The sequence below is a fragment of the Neodiprion lecontei genome, chromosome 2, assembly GCF_021901455.1.
Source record: "Neodiprion lecontei isolate iyNeoLeco1 chromosome 2, iyNeoLeco1.1, whole genome shotgun sequence".
Taxonomy (NCBI): Eukaryota; Metazoa; Arthropoda; class Insecta; order Hymenoptera; family Diprionidae; genus Neodiprion; species Neodiprion lecontei.
This window is the reverse complement of record NC_060261.1, coordinates 29,217,310-29,243,551: the sequence shown is the minus strand read 5'-3', so window position 1 is coordinate 29,243,551 and position 26,242 is coordinate 29,217,310. Positions and strand designations below refer to the sequence as shown.

Below are 26,242 nucleotides of genomic sequence, written 5' to 3'. Positions count from 1 at the left end.
CATTGTGCTTTCAGCCATTGTTGTGCTGTGTGTTTAAAATTTAGGACAGTATATAATATAGAATAACAGGTACAGCTACGAATACAGCACTACAATAAATCTTATAGAAATGAGCTCTCATTGAGATTTATCTGTATTTATAACTCGACGCGAGAAGGCAAAAATCAATGTAATGCCGTCTGTATGGTAATTGGACTCGTATTTGCACTACGAGAACTCGTTGGGCATTTTGCGGTGAAATTTGAAAAATTGTTGTACAAGAAATTAAATAACTATAAAAATGGATAAAAAATATTATCTCTAATAGTGAATGTAGCTAATACAGCTTTAACCGTATATTGATTATGTTAATGATCTATTGTGACAAGATCGGAATTAGATAAGCTCCCTAAATACTCTTTTCTAGTCTATTAATTTATGTCATGTATATGTAAATGTATATTTCTTCAGTTTGTACAATCACTGCACTAGGATTACCCTTGCCATGTTTTATGGTGCGCTTGTGTAATTTGTATATTATTAACCTTACGTTTTACTCCATTTGCGACAAGTTGTGAGTGTTTATAATTTCTTGGCAATTATTTATGTACATGTATGCGTATATATGTATACGTATACTTATGCATGTGTATATAAATATATACACATATTTAAAACTAGACTTTTACAATAAACACAGAGGTCTTAGTATATTCACATACGGATTTCTGTGTATAGGTGTACTTGAACTAAAATATCCTTACCTCTAATACGGATTTCTTCGTAATTCGCATTTGTTTTTGTAACCCAATGTCCTACGTATAATGGCAAAAATCGAGATCCAACTTAACTGAGTCTCAAAGCCCAGTTGACATAAAAGCAGCTGTTTGATAGAAATTATAGTTTGTAGTTTACACAGCCCATTGCATGATATTTCATTATAAATACATATGTTTCAATGTATTTAGGAATAATTTATCAAATGTACAGAGGTCATGTGCAAATAATAAATGAATTCGACCGCAGTTTGATGTATTCATTGGAGCTTTAACAATAAATTTAAGCTTTGTTACTTCTTTTATTTTATTATGGATAATCAAAAACATTTCCGACTATTCGTGCTGTGGAAGCATGGGGATTAAACCAAATGTAGCAAAAGATTAGAAACAGTGTATGTAGAGTACGGGTATTTTTCTAATAATGCAAACACGTGCCGCTAGCTTAGTTTTGACATATCTAGAATACCACGCCTTGCGAATTAGCTTTCCAGACAGAGATGAATGATGAATTTTAAGGACTGCATTATCGTTGTTGAATACTCTATGCTTCATGGGAAAAGAAAATCTGTAACGATAAAATTGATGCACCGGATCGTCGTCGACTTTAACTTTTGAAATGTCCTACCATTTCCGAACACCTCCAACCATCCTATCTACCTATATTACTAGATTAGCTATGATATGAAAAGAGAAGTATTCTTCATTTCGAAATAGGATTTTATTCGACGCGCGCTCGATGTATTCCATAACATTAGTATTCATAATTATTCCAACAACTTTTCATTTGCTCTCTCGATCTTGAATTTTCATAGGCATAGAATCGAAACGCTGTTTTAGCTGGTCGTAAGTGAAGCATCTGCGTTGGGTGGAGGAGCAGAATTGTTTTTCGAAAAGTATTCGGATGGAAAAAAATTCAGAGTAACTGTAATACATCACGGATGCGCTAATTTTGAACGAGATGAAATGGATGCTTCGTATATGAGACAGTATTTAACGCTGCGTAGTGGTTTAAAGACCTAGAAAGGTGATAGGGAGAGAAAGAACGACGCTTCTTAACACTTCGAGTGTATTTTAACGCACATTTGAAAGATACGAGCGAAATTTTTCATCATCCAACTGTCGCAGAACGGCAGCGTTATGAGCCGACCCGTTCACTGAAGAATATATCTGCAGTCAACGGCTGACCATCGAAGGGACTGGTCGCTTGAGTCTGGAATCGGCAGGAGAGATAGAGTGTGTATTTCTTGTATGAAACGTGAAGACTAAAATCATTATACATCATATCATATCATCATACATCATACATCATACATCATACATCGTACATCGTACATCATACATCATACATCATCATACGTAGTATTACAGTTCGAAACCAAAGTTTGAATTTTCGGATGTTCGGAAAGTGACGTCACCAATCTAAAATCGGCTAGCCGAGTTCCTCAGTCGGGTAACAACCGCGCAGTAGAGCGGACGGATGAGAGTCGCGCTCCGCAAATTTCGAGTACCGGGTTCTCAACCTCACGGATCCCGCGCTTCGGGCCGCTACGTATTTCGAGTACCGGGTTCTCAACCTCCCGGATCCCGCGCTTCGGGTCCGCTACGCGGTGAAGCTCGACTTCCAGGATAAGCGCTCCGTGGTTCCTGGTTCATGTTTACAATAAATTATTTCAATTCGTTTTTCGCGCAAGCCGAAATTCAGTAACTGTCAGTCCGCTGATAAAATTTCTCGACTTCCAGGATAAGCGCTCCGTGGTTCCTGGTTCATGTTTACAATAAATTATTTCAATTCGTTTTTCGCGCAAGCCGAAATTCAGTAGCTGTCAGTCAGCTGATAAAATTTCTCGACTTCCAGGATAAGCGCTCCGTGGTTCCTAATTCATGTTTACAATAAATTATTTCAATTCGTTTTTCGCGCAAGCCGAAATTCAGTAACTGTCAGTCAGCTGATAAAATTTCTCGACTTCCAGGATAAGCGCTCCGTGGTTCCTGGTTCATGTTTACAATAAATTATTTCAATTCGTTTTTCGCGGAAGCCGAAATTCAGTAACTGTCAGTCAGCTGATAAAATTTCTCGACTTCCAGGATAAGCGCTCCGTGGTTCCTGGTTCATGTTTACAATAAATTATTTCAATTCGTTTTTCGCGCAAGCCGAAATTCAGTAGCTGTCAGTCCGCTGATAAAATTTCTCGACTTCCAGGATAAGCGCTCCGTGGTTCCTGGTTCATGTTTACAATAAATTATTTCAATTCGTTTTTCGCGCAAGCCGAAATTCAGTAACTGTCAGTCAGCTGATAAAATTTCTCGACTTCCAGGATAAGCGCTCCGTGGTTCCTGGTTCATGTTTACAATAAATTATTTCAATTCGTTTTTCGCGCAAGCCGAAATTCAGTAACTGTCAGTCAGCTGATAAAATTTCTCGACTTCCAGGATAAGCGCTCCGTGGTTCCTGGTTCATGTTTACAATAAATTATTTCAATTCGTTTTTCGCGCAAGCCGAAATTCAGTAGCTGTCAGTCCGCTGATAAAATTTCTCGACTTCCAGGATAAGCGCTCCGTGGTTCCTGGTTCTTGTTTACAATAAATTATTTCAATTCGTTTTTCGCGCAAGCCGAAATTCAGTAGCTGTCAGTACGCTAATAAAATTTCTATAACTTTATAATTTTCTCATAATCTTTTTGGTAGAATATGTCGATAAAAAAATTATATTAAACCTCACACATTATTTTTGATTTGTTCTCATGCTGAAAATATTTATTAGTATTCGAGGTATAACTCGAGGTGGTTGGCGGTGGTCGTTGGAGGTGGTTGGGGGTGGTTGCGGGTAATCTCGGTGATTCAGGAGGACGAGGACGAGGATTTGTGCTGGGTGAGTAAAACACTTTTATAACATTTGATGGCAATTGTAATTATATTTCATCTGAAATATTACAAACTTGTCGCGTTTACAATAAATTATTTCAATTCATCTTTCGTGCAAGCACATATTCAGTAGCTATGAATAATCTTGTACAATTTATTATATTATTAATTAATTAATTGGTATTCTTATAATATTTAATGGCAATTGTAATTATATTTCATCTGAAATATTACAAACTTGTCACGTTTACAATAAATTATTTCAATTCATCTTTCGTGCAAGCACATATTCAGTAGCTATGAATAATCTTGTACAATTTATTATATTATTAATTAATTAATTGGTATTCTTATAATATTTAATGGCAATTGTAATTATATTTCATCTGAAATATTACAAACTTGTCACGTTTACAATAAATTATTTCAATTCATCTTTCGTGCAAGCACATATTCAGTAGCTATGAATAATCTTGTACAATTTATTATATTATTAATTAATTAATTAGTATTCTTATAATATTTAATGGCAATTGTAATTATATTTCATCTGAAATATTACAAACTTGTCACGTTTACAATAAATTATTTCAATTCATTTTTCGTGCAAGCACATATTCAGTAGCTATGAATGATTTTGTACAATTCATTATATTATTAATCAATTGATTAATTACATTAATCCTTACACAATATTTTTGATGTGTTCCTATACTAAAAATATTCATTACTATTCCAGGTATTACCCGAGGTGGTCGGAGGTGGACGAAGAGGAGGACGAGCTGGACGAGGAGGAGGACCAGGCGGACGAGGAGGAGGACGAGGTGGCCGAGGAGGAGGCGGGGTGGGTCGTGGGAGAGGACCTCTCCTCTCCTCAGAGGAGGGGAGGGGGAGGGGGAGAGGTGGGCGGGGAGGGGGATGGGACGGGACGGGAAGGGAAGGGAAGGGGAGGGGAGGGCGGCAGGGAGGGGCCGGGAGGGGGAGGGGGAGGGAAGGTGGGTGGGTGGGAGGGAGGGAGGGAGGGAGGGAGGGAGGGAGGGAGGGAGGGAGGGAGGGAGGGAGGGCGGGCGGGAGGGCGGGCGGGAGGGAGGGCGCGGGCGGGGAGGGGGGCGTACTGCTCTATTAACTCTAACGGGCTCGCATTGACATCCGTCCGCCACTCTCTCTCTCTCCCTCCCTCCCGCCCTCCCTCCCCCCCCGCCCCGCGCCCTCCCTCCCTCCCGCCCGCCCTCCCGCCCTCCCGCCCGCCCTCCCTCCCTCCCTCCCTCCCTCCCTCCCTCCCTCCCTCCCTCCCCTCCCCCTCCCCCTCCCGGCCCCTCCCTGCCGCCCTCCCCTCCCCTTCCCTTCCCTTCCCGTCCCGTCCCATCCCCCTCCCCGCCCACCTCTCCCCCTTCACCACCCCTCCCCCTCCCCTCCTCTGAGGAGAGGAGAGGTCCTCTCCCACGACCCACCCCGCCTCCTCCTCGGCCACCTCGTCCTCCTCCTCGTCCGCCTGGTCCTCCTCCTCGTCCAGCTGGTCCTCCTCTTCGTCCACCTCCGACCACCTCGGGTAATACCTGGAATAGTAATGAATATTTTTAGTATAGGAACACATCAAAAATATTGTGTAAGGATTAATGTAATTAATCAATTGATTAATAATATAATGAATTGTACAAAATCATTCATAGCTACTGAATATGTGCTTGCACGAAAAATGAATTGAAATAATTTATTGTAAACGTAACAAGTTTGTAATATTTCAGATGAAATATAATTACAATTGCCATTAAATATTATAAGAATACTAATTAATTAATTAATAATATAATAAATTGTACAAGATTATTCATAGCTACTGAATATGTGCTTGCACGAAAGATGAATTGAAATAATTTATTGTAAACGTGACAAGTTTGTAATATTTCAGATGAAATATAATTACAATTGCCATTAAATATTATAAGAATACCAATTAATTAATTAATAATATAATAAATTGTACAAGATTATTCATAGCTACTGAATATGTGCTTGCACGAAAGATGAATTGAAATAATTTATTGTAAACGCGACAAGTTTGTAATATTTCAGATGAAATATAATTACAATTGCCATCAAATGTTATAAAAGTGTTTTACTCACCCAGCACAAATCCTCGTCCTCCTCCTCCTGAATCACCGAGATTACCCGCAACCACCGCCAACCACCTCGAGTTATACCTCGAATACTAATGAATATTTTCAGCATGAGAACAAATCAAAAATAATGTGTGAGGTTTAATATAATTTTTTTATCGACATATTCTACCAAAAAGATTATGAGAAAATTATAAAGTTATAGCAATTTTATTAGCGTACTGACAGCTACTGAATTTCGGCTTGCGCGAAAAACGAATTGAAATAATTTATTGTAAACAAGAACCAGGAACCACGGAGCGCTTATCCTGGAAGTCGAGAAATTTTATCAGCTGACTGACAGTTACTGAATTTCGGCTTGCGCGAAAAACGAATTGAAATAATTTATTGTAAACATGAACCAGGAACCACGGAGCGCTTATCCTGGAAGTCGAGAAATTTTATCAGCGGACTGACAGCTACTGAATTTCGGCTTGCGCGAAAAACGAATTGAAATAATTTATTGTAAACATGAACCAGGAACCACGGAGCGCTTATCCTGGAAGTCGAGAAATTTTATCAGCTGACTGACAGTTACTGAATTTCGGCTTGCGCGAAAAACGAATTGAAATAATTTATTGTAAACATGAACCAGGAACCACGGAGCGCTTATCCTGGAAGTCGAGAAATTTTATCAGCGGACTGACAGCTACTGAATTTCGGCTTGCGCGAAAAACGAATTGAAATAATTTATTGTAAACATGAACCAGGAACCACGGAGCGCTTATCCTGGAAGTCGAGAAATTTTATCAGCTGACTGACAGTTACTGAATTTCGGCTTGCGCGAAAAACGAATTGAAATAATTTATTGTAAACATGAACCAGGAACCACGGAGCGCTTATCCTGGAAGTCGAGAAATTTTATCAGCGGACTGACAGCTACTGAATTTCGGCTTGCGCGAAAAACGAATTGAAATAATTTATTGTAAACATGAACCAGGAACCACGGAGCGCTTATCCTGGAAGTCGAGAAATTTTATCAGCTGACTGACAGTTACTGAATTTCGGCTTGCGCGAAAAACGAATTGAAATAATTTATTGTAAACATGAATTAGGAACCACGGAGCGCTTATCCTGGAAGTCGAGAAATTTTATCAGCTGACTGACAGCTACTGAATTTCGGCTTGCGCGAAAAACGAATTGAAATAATTTATTGTAAACATGAACCAGGAACCACGGAGCGCTTATCCTGGAAGTCGAGAAATTTTATCAGCGGACTGACAGTTACTGAATTTCGGCTTGCGCGAAAAACGAATTGAAATAATTTATTGTAAACATGAACCAGGAACCACGGAGCGCTTATCCTGGAAGTCGAGCTTCACCGCGTAGCGGACCCGAAGCGCGGGATCCGGGAGGTTGAGAACCCGGTACTCGAAATACGTAGCGGCCCGAAGCGCGGGATCCGTGAGGTTGAGAACCCGGTACTCGAAATTTGCGGAGCGCGACTCTCATCCGTCCGCTCTACTGCGCGGTTGTTACCCGACTGAGGAACTCGGCTAGCCGATTTTAGATTGGTGACGTCACTTTCCGAACATCCGAAAATTCAAACTTTGGTTTCGAACTGTAATACTACGTATGATGATGTATGATGTATGATGTACGATGTACGATGTATGATGTATGATGTATGATGTATGATGATATGATATGATGTATAATGATTTTAGTCTTCACGTTTCATACAAGAAATACACACTCTATCTCTCCTGCCGATTCCAGACTCAAGCGACCAGTCCCTTCGATGGTCAGCCGTTGACTGCAGATATATTCTTCAGTGAACGGGTCGGCTCATAACGCTGCCGTTCTGCGACAGTTGGATGATGAAAAATTTCGCTCGTATCTTTCAAATGTGCGTTAAAATACACTCGAAGTGTTAAGAAGCGTCGTTCTTTCTCTCCCTATCACCTTTCTAGGTCTTTAAACCACTACGCAGCGTTAAATACTGTCTCATATACGAAGCATCCATTTCATCTCGTTCAAAATTAGCGCATCCGTGATGTATTACAGTTACTCTGAATTTTTTTCCATCCGAATACTTTTCGAAAAACAATTCTGCTCCTCCACCCAACGCAGATGCTTCACTTACGACCAGCTAAAACAGCGTTTCGATTCTATGCCTATGAAAATTCAAGATCGAGAGAGCAAATGAAAAGTTGTTGGAATAATTATGAATACTAATGTTATGGAATACATCGAGCGCGCGTCGAATAAAATCCTATTTCGAAATGAAGAATACTTCTCTTTTCATATCATAGCTAATCTAGTAATATAGGTAGATAGGATGGTTGGAGGTGTTCGGAAATGGTAGGACATTTCAAAAGTTAAAGTCGACGACGATCCGGTGCATCAATTTTATCGTTACAGATTTTCTTTTCCCATGAAGCATAGAGTATTCAACAACGATAATGCAGTCCTTAAAATTCATCATTCATCTCTGTCTGGAAAGCTAATTCGCAAGGCGTGGTATTCTAGATATGTCAAAACTAAGCTAGCGGCACGTGTTTGCATTATTAGAAAAATACCCGTACTCTACATACACTGTTTCTAATCTTTTGCTACATTTGGTTTAATCCCCATGCTTCCACAGCACGAATAGTCGGAAATGTTTTTGATTATCCATAATAAAATAAAAGAAGTAACAAAGCTTAAATTTATTGTTAAAGCTCCAATGAATACATCAAACTGCGGTCGAATTCATTTATTATTTGCACATGACCTCTGTACATTTGATAAATTATTCCTAAATACATTGAAACATATGTATTTATAATGAAATATCATGCAATGGGCTGTGTAAACTACAAACTATAATTTCTATCAAACAGCTGCTTTTATGTCAACTGGGCTTTGAGACTCAGTTAAGTTGGATCTCGATTTTTGCCATTATACGTAGGACATTGGGTTACAAAAACAAATGCGAATTACGAAGAAATCCGTATTAGAGGTAAGGATATTTTAGTTCAAGTACACCTATACACAGAAATCCGTATGTGAATATACTAAGACCTCTGTGTTTATTGTAAAAGTCTAGTTTTAAATATGTGTATATATTTATATACACATGCATAAGTATACGTATACATATATACGCATACATGTACATAAATAATTGCCAAGAAATTATAAACACTCACAACTTGTCGCAAATGGAGTAAAACGTAAGGTTAATAATATACAAATTACACAAGCGCACCATAAAACATGGCAAGGGTAATCCTAGTGCAGTGATTGTACAAACTGAAGAAATATACATTTACATATACATGACATAAATTAATAGACTAGAAAAGAGTATTTAGAGAGCTTATCTAATTCCGATCTTGTCACAATAGATCATTAACATAATCAATATACGGTTAAAGCTGTATTAGCTACATTCACTATTAGAGATAATATTTTTTATCCATTTTTATAGTTATTTAATTTCTTGTACAACAATTTTTCAAATTTCACCGCAAAATGCCCAACGAGTTCTCGTAGTGCAAATACGAGTCCAATTACCATACAGACGGCATTACATTGATTTTTGCCTTCTCGCGTCGAGTTATAAATACAGATAAATCTCAATGAGAGCTCATTTCTATAAGATTTATTGTAGTGCTGTATTCGTAGCTGTACCTGTTATTCTATATTATATACTGTCCTAAATTTTAAACACACAGCACAACAATGGCTGAAAGCACAATGGCAAGAAGAGAGGAGCAATTTGCATCCTAATAAATCTTTTCTTCTTCATACGTAGCGGAGCGATGTCACGTCGGAGGATATGTACTAGTGGATCACTATAGGTGGGGCACAGAACTGAAACATAATTGTGTTGAAAATCTTCAACATCTCTTACAGAAAGTAGGTACGTTGCCAGACCTTATATACCAACAATGAATATTCGTAGAGGCTATATTCATAAATACTTACAAAAGTAAGCTAATATTTTACCCGCAATTGCTTATTACTGATAACTTGATATGATAATATCCCCTCCCCGCCCCTCCCCGCATACATCTACTTCTACTCCTACTCTACTCCAACTCCTACTACTACGACTACTCCTATTCCTACTCCGACTTCTACCACTTCTACTTCAACTCCCACTACTCCTACTCCTGATCCTACTCCTACTCTAATGAATATAATAAAAATGTTATACTCACAGTGTACAAGTCCTCGTCATCCTCGTCCTCCTCCTCGCCCACCTCGATCACCCGCAACCACCGCGAACTACCTCGGGTTATACCTTGAATAGTAATGAATATTTTTAGTATAAGAACACATCAAAAACACTGTTCAAGGATTAATATAATTAATTAATTAATTAATAATATGATCAATTTTATTAGCGCATTTGAAGCTACTGAACATGTGCTTGCGCGAGAAATGAATTGAAATAATTTGTTGTAAACGTGACAAGTTTGAAAATTTTTAAATAAAATATAATGACAATTGTCATTAAATATTATAAGAATATTAATTAATTAATTAATAATATAATAAATTATATGAGCTTATTCATAGCTACTGAATATGTGCTTGCGCGACAAATGAATTGAAATAATTTAATGTAAGCATGATAAGTTTGAAAAATTTCAGATACAACATAATTACAATTGCCATCAAATATTATAAGAATATTAATTAAGTAATTAATAATATATTAAATTATATGAGCTTATTCATAGCTACTGAATATGTGCTTGCGCGAAAAATGAATTGAAATAATTTAATGTAAACATGACTAGTTTGAAATATTTTTGATAAAATATAATTACAATTGCCATCAAATATTATAAAAATGTTTTACTCACCGAGCACAAATCCTCGTCCTCCTCGTCCACGAACGACCACCTCCAGCCACTGCCAACCACCTCCAGTGACCACAGCTAAACACCTCGGGTTATACCTGGAATAGTAATAAATATTATCAGTATAAGAACACATCAAAAATATTGTGTAAGGATCAATATGAATCATTAATTAATTGATAATAAAATAAATTTTATTAGCGCAATTATAGCTACTTAATTTGTGCTTGCGCAAAAAATGAATTGAAATAATTTATTGTAAACATGACCAGTTCAAACACTTTCAGATGAAATAGAATCACAATCGCCATTAAATATTATAAAAATATTATACTCACTGTGCAGAAATCCTATTCCTCCACGTATGCCTTGTGTTCCTTGTTTTCCTCCTCCTTGTCCTCCTTCTCCATGTCCTCTCCTTGAAGTCGAGTTTTGCCGGCTGGTCGACCTGGAGCGCAGAAACCACGGAGCGCTTGTCCTGGAAGTCGAGCTTCACCGCGTAGCGGACCCGAAGCGCGGGATCCGGGAGGTAGAGAACCCGGTAATCGAAATCTGCGGAGCGCGATTTCCATACATACCCTCTACTGCGCGGTTGTTTCCGGACTGAAGAATTCGGCTAGCTGATTTTCGTCTATATGGATCGATGACGTCAAAGGAAAAAAAAATTTGGGTGACGTCACTCTCTGAATATCCGAACATCGAAACTTTGGTTCCGAACTTCGATACTATGTATGATGTATGATGTATGATGACGTATGATGATATGAAATGATGCATAATGATTTTAGATTTTACATTTCAGACAAGAAACACGCGCTTTATCTTTTCTGCCGATTCCAGACTCAAGTGGCTAGGCCCTTTGATGGTCAGCCGTTGTATAAAGATATATGCTTCAGTTAACGGGTCAGCTAATAACGCTGCCGTTCTGCGACAGTTGGATGATAAAAATTTTTGCTCGTATCTTTCAGATGTGTTTTAAAATCCGCTCGAAGTTTGAAGAAGTTTCGTTCTTTCTCTTCCTATCAAAAAAAAAAAAAAAATCGCCGACAGTCACCTTTTCAGGTCTTTAAATCAGGACACTGCGTTAAATACTGTCTCATATACAGAGCATCCATTTCATCTCGATCAAAATTAGCGCATCCGTGATGTATTACAGTCACTATGAATTTTTTTCTATACGAACACTTTTCGAAAAACAATTCTGCTTCTGTACCCAACGTAGATACTTCACTTGCGACTAGCTAAAACAACGTTTCGATTCTATGCCTACGAAAATTCAAGATCAAGAGAGCAAATAAAAAGTTGTTGGAATCATTATGAATATTAATGTTATGGAATTCGTCGAGCGCGTATCGAACAGAATCCCATTTCAAAATAAATAATACTCATATTTTCATATTATAGCCGTATTATTGTAGATAATCTAGTTTGGCTTTTGGAAAATTATGAAATTTATACTATGCATCACGTACTAATCGTAAATGGATCATATATATCAATATCGCACATGAACCGCATAGGTATATATATATATACTTTTTGGTCTCTGCATCGTTATTACATCTGATCTATGAATACATTCTTTTCCCGGGTACCTATACTTTAATTAAATCACTGTTTTGTTACGAATTTTGGAAAAATTCATTCTCGTTAATAATTTCTTGTATCACCGACAAGTTGGTAAGTACCATAGACTCATAAAGATAGACTAAGCGCTCCCATAAGATAAGTAATGTACTGAATAAGTATATGTACTGAAGCTTACATATAAAGGACAGAGATGTGTCGGGAGCTGCTCTCTCTTTTCAATCGGTTTCATACCGGGAGACAAGGGCGCAGTGGAAGTTTATAGAAATAGATATAGGCCCATAATTTCTCCTCATTCTCCTCTGCCGCCTCGATCGCAGCCACAAATATCGTCAGAGAGAGAAAGGAGTACTCCCGGCATATTTCTGTCCTTTAAATGTTTTGCTTCAAGCGGCTCATAAGAGCGCTCAGTCTATCTTTTATAAGTCTATGGTAAGTACACACAGGCTAGTCGTAAGTACTGGCTTGGGCAGCCCCCTGACACGAGCTGCTAAAAGTGGTTCGCATAATGTCCCTCGATTCTGCCGCCAATCTCCACCACTAGTGGCGCTAGTAGTTGTCTGACGAGAAGGAGTTGTCTGAAGACTGTGCTACTCGAAAGGTGAATGCAGCCAGCATCATATCCAAATCGGTAACTCTCTGGTGTTCTGCAATAAGTTCTGAACTCTACTGTAGGAACACCTCAGGGGGCGCAAGCGCACGACGATTTTCGGTTGTAACACCAAAGCCATTAGGGCAACTGTCTTTATATTCATCAATCAACGGGATAGCCCACGTGCCTACAAGCCCACTTTGCGCTCCGTCCGCAAGTCCGAGGGCGAAAACCAACCACGGGTGCGTTCCGAAATTAGCTGGCAGCGCTCGAAACTCCCTAGGACAGAGGCAGAGGTACCCGTGAACTCGGTAATGCAAAAGAGATAAAAGATCGTTGACAACACTGGAGCTAATATCGGAACGCACCCCAAGTGGAGATCTCAGCGCCCAGGGCTGAGCTCAGAAACCTTACCCGAGTGAACACGGATATCATACTGTCTCTGTCTAACACATGAGATTAAACAAAGACACAACGATACCCGAGTCACTCGAGTAAGGTTTCTGAACTCAGCCCAGTACATACCTGAACGCTTGTTAGCCAGCATTTTCAGTTTTCGTTCTGAAAATCGAATTTAGATCAACATTTGGAGATAAAAGGAGTTAATACGAAACCCTTTTCAGCAAAAGGAAACAAAAACAACGACTTTCACTACCAGCAGTGAAAAACGGAACAACGTCGCAATGATGAAAAGTGGATTTGATATTTCTAGGGAATTTGTAGGAACTTCTAGGAAATCTGTAGGGATTTGTATAGATCGTATGGATCTTGTGAAAGCGTCACTGGCCACTCCCGGCAGCCTGCCAACTAGTACAGTGAACCATTAACGTGAACACGTTCTAGTTAACTGTTTCTCTGTTCACTTTGCCACATTGAAATCTGTTCGTTGGCTCTTTGAGCAGAAGTATTAATAACACGGCGTTGACCGTCGGGGGTGATCAGATAGGCTGGATATAATTTAATGAAAAAATAATTTAAAAAAACAGGAAAAGTCCGTGTAAACCAATAAGAATAGTAAAATAACGTTAACTCGGTAAAACAATAACACGCCAGCACGGGGTCGAAGGAGAGATCGTTTCCCTGCCGTCGCGAGGAGAAAAGAAAAGAGTTTAAAAAAACGCGATATCAGCTAAATAAAATAAGAACACATATCAACTCACGTCAAAAGTCTGTTTAATAAACAAATACATATATTTTCCCCCCTCCCCTCTACTGCGCTCTCTTCAGGTAAGCCAACAAGAATCTACACACATCTCTTCGAAATCGTTATTATCCGGGGGAAAGAGGCTATCCGCCTACATATGTAACCTAAGACAGACAACGTGTGCAAAGACAGAGGCTCGTTTAGAGATGTTCCTGGAACGTGACTCTAACCTTCTTATCTAGACGGTGGTCGGGGAGACGAAGGACATCCTTCGCTAGTCTTCCTGTATACCTACATACCTCAGTTTTCGGACCGTGGGTAATACAATTTCTCATTGATGCACATTGGTAACGATACCTGATACTTAGGGTACGCCAGATGTTAGAACTGTGCTCGTTCCTTGTACGCATTCAGTCTGCATTACAGATGACGCTAGCTTCACCACACCCGATTCTTCGTCTTCGCTCAATATGTTTTGTCGATTGACTTATTTTTCTTTATTACATTGCAGAATGGCTCGTGGACAGCAGAAATTACAATCTCAAGCCAAGGCTGCCGACAAGGCGGCTAAAGCGAAGAAACAGCAGGGTCACAGCGCCAACGATCAAAAAAAGGCTGCACAGAAGGCTCTTGTTCATGTTTGTGCCGTGTGCAAGGTGAGATATCAAGCGAAGATAAATTTGCTCCCTCTTTGCTGATGGTAAAATGTATTTTGTTTCAATCATTCGTCCCATTGTAAGCATTGATTCTTGTACTGCAACATAGTATTCTCCAATCCTGAAAGACTTGCAATTTAAAAATATGGATACTATTGAGGTTCGTGACATTAATGCAAGAATGTGATTCTAGAAAAAATTGTTATTTTACAATTTTGGTACTGTCCTAGATTCAGTCAGGCGTATTGAGTCAAATATACTTTCATTTTAACAACTTAATTCACTTTCAAAGTTATATTAAAGGTGCAAAGTAATAATTTTTTGTTAATGTTTCGTTAAGTTAACGATACCTACTTCATTCTCGTGAATTTAGAGAACAGATAGGGTCACAAATAAAATAACTTATGAAAATAAGCAGTTAATTACCAATCACTTTGTGAATTGTCAGGTATATTAATAAATCAACCTGTAATGGCAAAAACATCATTAAAAATTAGTATAGAATTGTAAAAATGTCTCATCAATGATCAAAGTCATAAAGGATGGAGAACTGAAATCTCGATAAATGGAAACGATTGCTCTGTATTTCGTTTAGCAAGTTACATAGCTCAGATATTATGTTGCATGAGGCAATTTACTCGACAAATTCAAAGTATTTATATTGGAAACTCTAGCACTCGGATACACTATCTGGTGGCGATATTCAACATCTGAGCAAGTAGGTCAAATCGCATCAGCTCACTTGGACTATGTACTTGTTAATGTGCAAATTTACAAATTTGTTGTAATGAAAGTTTCATATTATATTTTAAAATTACAAAAACAAAATGTATTTTTATAAAAATACACTTTTCTACATTTGTTTATGTACAGCGTGACCTACTCACTTTAGTACATATTTTCACTGCTAGGTGCAATTTCTCAAGCCACGCCTCTGCCAGAGATCCCAATAAAAAAAAATCACCAACGACTGAACTTGATTTAATAACGATTTTCCTTATTGCCCTTTTTTGTTGGATACTGTTTCAGGCACAAATGCCGGATCCAAAAACGTACAAGCAACACTTTGAGAACAAGCATCCGAAAAATGATATGCCCGAAGACTTGAAAGATATATGAGAGTAAAGCTTCACTAATATTGAACACGAGTGAGAAGAGAAAGTGGAGCAGAAGACAGGGGTGGTGGTGGTGGAAAAAAACACAGTCGAGAACAAGCCAGTTCATATGACTCTAGCTCACAACGTGATAAATACATTATATACTAATTTGTTTGAGACTCGTCAGACAAAAAAAAAAAAAACGACATAGGTAGACTACCTAGTATTTGGACAAGGAAATAAATAATAAAATTGAAAATAAAACTGCGTATCAATCACAATCGACAATTATCATATTTATATAGCTAAATACTTCACACTATCGTTCGTTACGATTTAGACTATCTCTATCACTTTCTCTGTCCCTTTCTAAACTTGTAAATCATCATTATAGTCACCTTGTGCACAAAAATATCCCGTATGTAACATTGTCATTGCATCACATTTTAATTACGAGTTACAATTTCGAGCATTATTGTATGTTATATAAATAGAAATTCATATAAACATGGAGGGTGAATAATTGTTTTGACAAGAGAATGATAACCACAAGAGATGTTGAAAATTAGGAAAAAATAACTGGCGGTAATTTATAGGTAGATAAACAGATAGATAGATAAATAGATAGTAAATGTATAATTAATAACACGTGTGGCGTGCAGCTAGCATTTTTTAAATTGAAGATTTTAAAATTCAATTCAGATCCACAGAATTTTCAAAGATACTTTATACAGCAGGCATCGCTTTCCAAAAATGCATCTAGGGAAATATCACAATCTGTTTTTATCACGCCAACAGAAAATGTAGATCATCCAAGTGATCTCCCAATAAGCGAAACTAAAAGCATAATAAAAATTGCTATAACTGGATTAGCAAATTCCAACTACATGAAAATTTACAGTATTAACGATGATATAATTTTCACGGACAATATACTTTTGTTCCACATATTTCTTTTTGCTAGAAATCAGTATCGCTCGAAGCCCTCGAAGCTCTTGTTTGACGAAAGTAAAATTATAATGCATAATCACATCCCTGGATAATTATTAGATGAAAATAAATATATTACCTAAGTATAGGTAGACGTATGAATGACTATTTATTTATTTATTTGTTCATTTTTGATTATAATGTTTATATTCTTTTTTTTCTACAGTTTTTTCTGCTTCCTATAAATGCGTTCGATTCGTTTTATATTAATCAGTTCCAGTCCCTCCAATAGATTAATTATTATCGGTGTTTGAACGAAGATGCGCGTAACGAGTAGGGAGTAATCGATTTTCATAGTTAGACGAATAAACGTGAGAAAAAACCATATTGAAAAAAAATATTAAATGATTATCATCGACATCAAACCGAAATTAATAACATAATAATGTTAGCGGAGAAACCGTTACAATAATATTTTGTAAAAAAAAATTTCGTAGACATTGAAGTTTAACGAAATTATAATCTTAGCACTCACGTTATTCTACTAACTATCCAACGTAAAACTTTAGGTGAGGATAAAGCACTTATTACATTATAAGTGGAAACGGTTACTATATGCATAGCTGCTTAATTAAACTATAATTATCATCGATTGGTGAATTTTACTCCTGATTACACGAGGACACACTTCCCGAAATTAGTTATTATTACTGAGCGAATTAAATGAATGTAAACGAAGCGAGTACTAGTTTCTTATGTGCCAAATCACGGATTGAAACAGTATTAAAGATGCCGATTATGTACAATTGTAATTAGTACTCAAGTACGATGAAAGTTTAAACATGCGGACTACGTAGTCAGGAGCAAAGTTCGCTCCACTTTGATAAGCTACGGTAGCTATAATAATAGGTATATATGTACATTAGACATTGGCTTTCGTTATAATAATAACAATTGTTACGGCTATCATGTTTTGTAATTATTAAAACGATTAAAACTCTTTTTCAAGAAATACGTATATCTTTATTGTCTTAATATACATTAATTATGAATCACGGTACAGGGTTAAGATCGTAACACGACACAATTTTCGTTTGCTTTTTCATTCTTTTTTTTTTTTAATAAATTTATGTTTCATTCTGTTTTTGAAGATAATTTTCTTCGGTAATTTTTTGATTCCTCAACCATTTTTGTTCTTGTGCATTTTACCTATGCTGTTTTTGTTTTCTTGGTACTTTCATGAAAATAAGATCTTAAGGTAAATAGTTTCAACGATGCAGAAGAGGTTGAAATACAAAATGAATATCTAAGTTATTTTTCTGATGAATTTAAAAATTGACTCAATCAAATTCTGATTCAATTCACAGTGATACCAACACACACACTCGATACTCCTAATGGAAACAAATATGGACAAAACAATCCACTTCAAGACATATTCACAATATTTACAATAGACGCATGTTCACACATGCCGAAAGGTTTCCTTGAGTCATGAATCATTTATTGTTTGTACAATAAAGATAAATATCGTAGCAGCCTTTCTCCTCCGCCCCAATGCCATTGTATACTTGTTTACATTCTGCATGGATAAAACGTAATTTACAGAAGAATTACTGCGGCTACGGAAATGACGCACTTGGTAAACAAGAATTAAGTAAAAGTAAATAAGGAGGCGTGTGAGCAGGGCTTCTTTAAATCCAGTAAACAATTCATAAATGGGGAATGAGAAACTTAATTTCGTGGATTATTCACAGTTTCGATTTTTACCAACTATGGTAAACTTTCGTGTGTAAAAATTCTTGCTTGACACGTTTGAAAAAAATGGAGCATCTTAAAATAATCAGATCGTATTTTTTCTCTTCCGTGACGAAGGATAATTACAAAAGTTATATGCAATCAAATTTCACTGGTTTCCTTTTTTTTATATTCTATGTCAAAAAGGAGATGGACGTATTTTGTCACCTGCTGCTCACTTCGTGGGAAATTTATGTAATAAAAGTCACAACGTAATTTTTTTCGACCTGTTGAATATACTTCAACTTCGTCTTAGTTAGAAAAGAAAAAAATTGATCAAAATATTCTTTTCCAAATTACTGAAATAAGAAACGAAAACAATCTACGAAAATTCTCAGTTTGGTTGATTGCTTTGCCGATTTTTCGCCAACTGCTCTGACAGGAAAAGAATCTATTTTTCGCAATTTGTGGTTCAAACATTCTTAAAGTCATTTTAGCTCATCGATAATAGGCAATTAATCATCGTCATAAACAAATAACCAATAACCAAATATTGTTGAAAATATTTCTAATTTAAGTTATAAAAAATTACACTTTATTCAGAATTTTATAGGAAGAGAAAAAAAGAAACTCCATTAAAATTTCACGTGGTTCACGCGATATCGGAGACTTTCTAATTTAAGCGATACAAAATTCCCAACGAAACTGTGTTAGTGCTTTTCACTGTTTTTTGAAATTTCACTGTTAGAAAATTAACTGCATATCGTTTGAAAAGTAAAGGGAAATTCGCGTACACAAATTAAAAAAATCAACATCTGTTTGCATAGAACTTGGATGCGTGCACCGCGTATGTTAAGTTGCAGCACGTAAGGCGTTTGGCCAACGGCCGACCAATGACGGATACTTACTACTGATAGTTGAATTTTCTCCACTTTCGGATCGCAGAACCTAGAGCTTCGACGAAATTTTTTCTATCCACTCACGTCACGAAGGTCAAGATTTTATTTCATTTTGTTTAAAGTTCTGGCAACAACCACAAGTACAGAAAAGTCCCAAACATTCAAAATAAAGTAAAGACACGAATCGAAAAATAGAAAAGTATCACGTCACGGATATATACGTGAAATGGCGCCAAGGCTGTGAAAGCCACATGCTATAATGTCCTGAAAGCGTTCGCGGAGAGTAATAATTCAATACACACACAGAAACGCATCGCCGGAAGGTATGTAGGTTTTTGAAGGTTAGTAGGAAGCGTGCATTGTGTTCGACACGGCGACAAGGAAGTCTTACGATTAGAAGGTGTTCGTTTCTCGTCGAATCTAACGTAGGCTGCGCAATACGCGCCCATAGATCAAATCGAGGGAAGGACTTTGACTCGGGTTATTATAATCAACCACCAAGCCAATGCAGATCTTTACCTCGTGCCGGTTAATCTTTTGACGGATTATACAGATTTACCCTTGGACATTCGCGCTGCCTTATAACGTTTGCTGTTCCATAACCTTGGCAGGCAACGTATGCAGGCACATGTTTGACCGAGGTATAAATTTCGCTGAAATATCAGATAGATAAAATAAATACATATACACATCGACGAAAAAGCAAACTGTTCATGTTACAACTTTGAATATTCAAAAGTTGCGTGAATGTTTCGACTGCGATATTCTATTTTGAATTACGTTATCCTTTTAAAATGTGTACCAACCATCAGTCATCAGTGATAAATATAAGAGAAAGAATTTTTTTTCCGTTCTAGTGACAATTATTAGTAAATCTCTCTAAAGATTAACATGACAAAAGAGAGAATAAATCAGGGTAAAATTTTTTGTGAAACTTGCCGCTCAAAATATTTTTGTAACTTCGGTTGCCTATTTGCTGGCGTTGAACAGCGAGTTTCATATAAAACTTTACCCTTATTTAGATTATTAATTTTCACAAGATTACCAACGGAACCACTAAATATTGAAAAAAACTCTCTTGTTCGTGACGTACGAACTTTAGAATCTAACTATAGGTATATATCATTTCGTTGAGATACCCACATCGGAAAAAAAACGATGACATTAATATTCTTCATATATGTATTATAGATATTAAATACCAAATTTGTCTCGCCTTGAATGTCCTTGGCAAACATATATAACCAGGACTATATAAAATATGAAAAATAGTTAAACAAGCGTAAGAAGCTCGTTTGAATTCTTCGAACCGGTTTTTTGTTTCTAGATTAAAATGCAGGAAACTAGTTTAATAGCCGCGGTCGATTCGCCAATCAATTGATTGTGAAAGAGATTTTCGGTGTGATAACACGATTGCCCGGGACATTTGATAACTTGTTGCCGTAAATCGTTTACCATAAAATGAAAATAAAATGTAAAATAAGATTTAATATGCAATTTTATTAATGACGATTCAGCATGATCAGGGTTACAAAGCATATCTAAGTTTTACGCAAGTGCAGGATGAAACATTCATTATACGGGATAAGTCGTTTCTAAAAATAATGATTGAGAAATTGATGATATGTAATCGAATAGGTAATTATCAATTGCAAATTTAACAATATTACTCAATTATCGTTAAAACAACTTAAGACGGAGATTAGAAATATTCACTTTATAGTGAATTGCCATTCAATTTTAGATTTGTCTCGGTTTTTGGTTAAAGCTGAAATGACTCACTGCTGGTGTAACAGGCAGTTAGATCAGGCCAAAAATAGGACATGCCCATTTTTTTTGTAGAATCCGAGTGCAGGTACCTTAAAAATTTCGAATCTCAACCGTTAGCTTTTCGGAGGTAATTAAGTCCCTCTCGTGAAAAATGTTTTACTGCAGTTTCTAGAAGCCATGAAACATAGAGATTCATGTACGTCAAAATCAGCAATAGTATTTTTTTCTTTTTTGTCCAAAATCAATGCTATCTATTTTACGATCTCTACTCTCAGGCCAAAGTGATGAAAAGTAAAATTGAATGAAAACAAGTTTAATAATAACGACAGGAGCAAAAAATACGGCTATCTAAGCAGCTTAACGGTAATTATAAATGAAATCGAAATTTATTTCTAAATTTAGCCAAGACCAGTTGAAGACTCGAGAAATTCAATAATTAATCGATACTGATGTAGTGCTAAAATTTTTGTCGACAGACAATCGTTCACAAATAAAATTTCAAGTTTTCTGAATTAATGTAGAAACCTGTTCACAAAGGGTATAAAAATAACGGACGATCGTCCGTGTATAAAAATATATAAATAGAAACAAATTTAATCGCGCTCTGAAGTCCTATATCTGCATTTCATTTCCTGGTTTTCTTTCTCACGACTTTATGCAACTTTCGGTGACGTGTTTAGGAGGAAGAAACTAATTTTTAAACAATTTGAGTGCAGATTTATAAAATAAAACCTGAAATTCACACGCAAAAAAAGAATTAAAAAAAAAAAAAACGAGTATTGATTAAAGTAGTCAGACATCATTAAATCAGCGAATATCCTCTACGCGTTCCTTTTATGCAATATGCGGTGTACGTGGCTCGTGACACGAAGTGCCGTGATATTCCTTGCAATCGTATTCTTAAATCTCTATAACCGCTTAGATAATTACTGTTGATTTAGCAGCGACGTTTCGTATAACACACCACGTCATTATTACGAAGACACATGATGGCAGTGCGCCGATTGTTTAGTTATAAAGAAACGTACAAGCCGATGATTCGCGAAATCCTGAACCAAGAAAAATATTTTCCAGACGTGGAATCCGTGGTTCAATGAAACGAATCGTCTGATTTGTTTGCCTTAAACAAACTTTACTTAACTTGAAGAAATTTTCCGTCATGCAGAAACAATTTTTTCATATTGCTTAATATTATTTTCGTCTACATAATATGAGCGCCGAAAAATGGGCTTCAGATATGATTTTATAAATTGAATAAAGCTTTTCTCAATTCGATGAAATTATTTACGGACGAACAACTTGATTCTTTGAGTAAAAAATTTTACATTCTAAGAAACATGTTTCCGCATAAATTCCTCAATTAAAATAGCTCGGAAGACTCTTATCGAGATATCAATAAGGTCATCACGTGATTTGGGAAACTTTATAGTGTGTAATGTTTGCACTTGCGAGAGATGCAGCAATTGATTTGCTTTACGTCCCGTGATTGTAATATAACGATAATTCATCGACGCGGTAAAGTGAAAAAACTAAAGTAAAAAATGACGGACATACGCATGCTGCCCATAGATTTCCCTCGCACGTATAGAGATTTCAACGATATTGGCTGGCAAGTTTAATTCGGTATTTGTTGCAGTAATAACCGAATTGAGGCAGAGACAATTGATAGGTCGCCGGGATTGGACAGCGTTAAAACGGTGCCTGCCGAGCCTCCGCAATATACAACTCGTAGAATAATGGCCTTTGACGTCTGAATCTGTCAGCGAATAAAATTGCCCGCTTCAATATCGCTGTGCCAATCAGTTTTTATTGGCAATGTACACGTGCTTTGTACATAATACACACGTAGAACGCAAGACCGTCGATTGTTCAAGGACTAACTTATAATCACTTTTTATTACTACACACATATACATGTGCGCGAAATATGTACAATTTTTGTTTTTCACACCAGCAGAATAACGTTTTTCTACTTTCTTTGGTATTTAGTTGGATTTATTTTCTTTGGCCGTTCATATTTTCATTAGTTTAATTTTTTTTTTCATCATCCCATTGACGCCGAATCAAATTGTTTATTCAATTCTGAAGTGAAGAGATATAAGCGTTGTTTATTTTGACGTACGTTCCGTCGCCTTTTTATCCATCGATTTATTCTTTTGGTTTTTGCTATTTCGGTTCTACTTCCTTGTTCGTTAGATAAGTATTACGCAATCATTCATCACGCGATAAACGTTATAGGAATAAATCAATCTTAATCAGGTTCTGCGATGCGTTTATATAGCACGTCACTTCTTGTTTGAGTCTTACGTAAATTCAGTGAGAAAAAATTTATGTTTGAAGACGCCGGCATACGCTGCTTGTTTATTTATCAATTGTTCATCGTTTTTTTTTCAATCTTATTTCCGAAAGTATTTATTCATTCTTACTCATTTAGGATCGAAACACTAAAGACTTATAAATTACGAAGTTTTAAATTTCATAAGAAGCTGACAAAAACAACGTTTGATTATTTCGTTTAATATTTACAGAGAAATCTTAAGAAATGTTCATTTGCCATTTCATTTTGTATGTACCTGTGATATCTTATTCTTCTGGTGTGATTAGTGGTAACCAATATTTTCATGCAAGAAATTTGCACGTTGATAAACAATAAGATGGAAAGTTTCAAGTATTGACCAAAGATAACTGAAATTCAACCTTCAAAATGGGACTCTATCGAAAGTTCATTCTTTCCTTAAACCGTTTTAGTTTATTCATCGTCAGCGATAATTATATTCCAAACTAAAAACATGCTTGTATTTGTCAAAAAAATTACACAGCTGCCGACAGATTCAAATCGACCTAATCCGATTGGTCCAATACGAATTAAATATCACGGTCGCAGAGAATAAATTAAAAAAAGAGATTTTTTTCAGATGATTATTCCAAGACCCGTGATTACGATCGACATTCAGAAGTTCTTCGTCTAAAGTTGAAATATCATAAAAAAAAATAAACTCAGTAGGTGTGAAAATGTTTGTTTTTCGGAACAACGAAAGCTTGCCAAGTATTGAAATCAACCAAATTCGTCACTTCGGACGTTTGGAACTAATTGGTAACGTTGCTAAAAAAAAAGAACAATTTAAATACCCAAAAATCAGGTCTAATCTGTATTTTTCCAATTCGTCAAGAGTAAGTCGAGTATAGACGGTCACGTCACTGATTAAGCGTATATAATTCATACACATACGCCTGCGCACGCAAAAGTGTACACCCTGTATACGTATATATATATACATATATACATACATGTATAAAATTTATACAGCATAAAATCGTTCGGAACGAAAGGACTTTTAAATCGTTCGACACCGGGGGCAACGCGCAATAAGCTAAAACGACGGAGGCGCGCGCGCAAGTTTCGCAATAATTTGTCAAATTTGCGCCATCGACTCGGCGCCGCGTCACGCCTATATATATATATATATATATATACATATTAGCAAACACATACGTAGCACGTCACGTTGTAAGTATACGGGAAGTTTGCCGAGGCGGTATTTCATCATACGAATAACTGAAAGTTGCGGGAAGCGGCGGCGGAGGAGGGAAGAAAAAAACGCTTGCGAAGAAATTCTTATCCCCCGTCAATCAGGCCCGGTTTACCGGCTGTTACTAGGCGAGGTGGTTGCTCCAAAGGTGTGCGCTCGCCGTTCGGCTCAGCCATTGGCCACCGAAGCGGCGAGCCTCCGGTGACCGGAATGACCTTGGCATTCCAACTCTTCGATCTTCGAAGGCGCCACCGTGCGGCGCAGCGCTCGTTTTTTGCAGCATTCAGCATCGCTTCGCGGCCAGCCGGCCGCCCTCAAGGCGTTCTCCCGCCTTTTATTCTCGCCTCTGATTGCGAGCAACCGGCATCACGCAAATGCTTGGGAGACGAAACACGCTTCAGGATCTAGTCGAAGACCGAAACCTTCTACGCCGCTCAGGGATTCGGATCCACTCGCCGATCTTTCCAAAAACCGCGTTTCGACTCTTCGGAAGTCGATGGAGTCCCTTTTAGTCGAGGGATCCGTACCTTCGCTGAAGATGATTCGAAATCCTGTCGTTGATTGGTTTTGAGATATTTGAACCTCTTCCAAATATGGAACGATAACCGGGAAGAGGTTAAGCACTGGGTCATGTGATCAATTTGACAGTAATTATGAGAGGTTAGGTCTAACTATTTGTCTCAAGACCTTCAAATTTTTTTGAAAATGATCTTGCCAATGCCGGAAGATGCACTCTGGTCATATGCGGCTGGATAAATATCGTACTGACTTTTAATGTATTTACTTAACTGCGAGACGAGATGTTTGAGGTTATGTTTTGCAGATCTTGCGATTATTAATTCATACGATAATTTATCGGTTACATAGGTGACCAGAAAGCATCTCCAAATATCTGAACGATTCTAACACGAACGTTTTCAAATCCAATCAATGTTTCGGAAAATATGGGATCGAATCTTGTGAATACTCTGAAACTGGTCACGTGACCAGTGCTCAAATCACATAAATTTCATATATTTAGAGAGTTCGTTTGCGAGTAAGTTGAAATCAAAACTCAATGCGCTGCAAATCGGAGAAATTCTTCCAGCTGTTAGAATATAACAGTATTTTGAAAGTGTTATAGGTGCCAAGCAAGTCTTTTGAAGTTTGACTACGACTTTACCATACTCATTAATACTTGCTATTTGCTGTGATTTTTTCGAGAAGTTTATCACCATTTTCGAATAACTAATTTTTTTCAATTAGCCTATTAGTTGATTTAATTAGTTCGACGGAAAAATGTTGACTTGATTGTTGAAGAGGTCTTCTGGCATGCTCTACAGATTGAATTTTTCTTTTGAACCAAACGGATTACGTCGAGAGTATAATTTTACGGGTAGTTCTCGTAAACATAGAGATAAACTTGATTGTCCTTACATCGTATCGTTCATAAGAAGAGAATTACGTAACTGTGGAATATTTGGTAAACTCGAGAATATAGCGCTCAATTTGATCATATTATGTAAGCCATTTCATTTTTTTCAGTCCTAAAGTGCGGGTACTCGCTAGCAGCAGAGTATCACGCTTATTTCCAAAGATCACGGTAATCAAACCTAACGAAGCTGCACGATACATGATTCTGTTTGTTGTAAATGAATTGGTGCGAGGAGAAAAATTAATCTTGTACCTCAGTTTATCAAAAATCAGAAAAACTGCAACGAAGGTAATTTCAATCGGTGCAGAAAT

The 26,242-nt window shown here is 37.0% G+C and overlaps 1 protein-coding gene across 5 annotated transcripts; it reads left to right on the top strand.

The window, feature by feature from the left end:
- The first annotated feature begins 13,556 nt into the window (after window positions 1-13,556).
- Window positions 13,557-17,593, top strand: LOC107226261 (zinc finger protein 706). 5 transcript variants are annotated; one of them, XM_046731079.1, is made up of 4 exons: window positions 13,557-13,981; window positions 14,141-14,212; window positions 14,410-14,554; window positions 15,584-17,593. In XM_046731079.1, exons 3-4 carry the CDS (start codon window positions 14,411-14,413, stop codon window positions 15,671-15,673), a joined length of 234 nt encoding a protein of 77 aa, XP_046587035.1. In that variant the 5' UTR covers window positions 13,557-13,981; window positions 14,141-14,212; window position 14,410; the 3' UTR covers window positions 15,674-17,593. The 5 variants fall into 5 exon arrangements, with proteins under 5 accessions (XP_046587035.1, XP_046587034.1, XP_015522507.1 ...); XM_046731078.1 differs by having other exon boundaries at window positions 14,141-14,216; XM_015667021.2 differs by having other exon boundaries at window positions 13,557-14,212.
- The last annotated feature ends 8,649 nt before the right edge of the window (window positions 17,594-26,242 follow it).

Excerpts from the sequence above, each read along its gene's own strand:
- LOC107226261 (XM_046731079.1), top strand. The coding sequence starts at position 14,411 with ATGGCTCGTGGACAGCAGAAATTACAATCTCAAGCCAAGGCTGCCGAC. Across the intron at positions 14,555-15,583 it reads ATGTTTGTGCCGTGTGCAAG|GCACAAATGCCGGATCCAAA; the intron begins GTGAGATATCAA and ends ATACTGTTTCAG.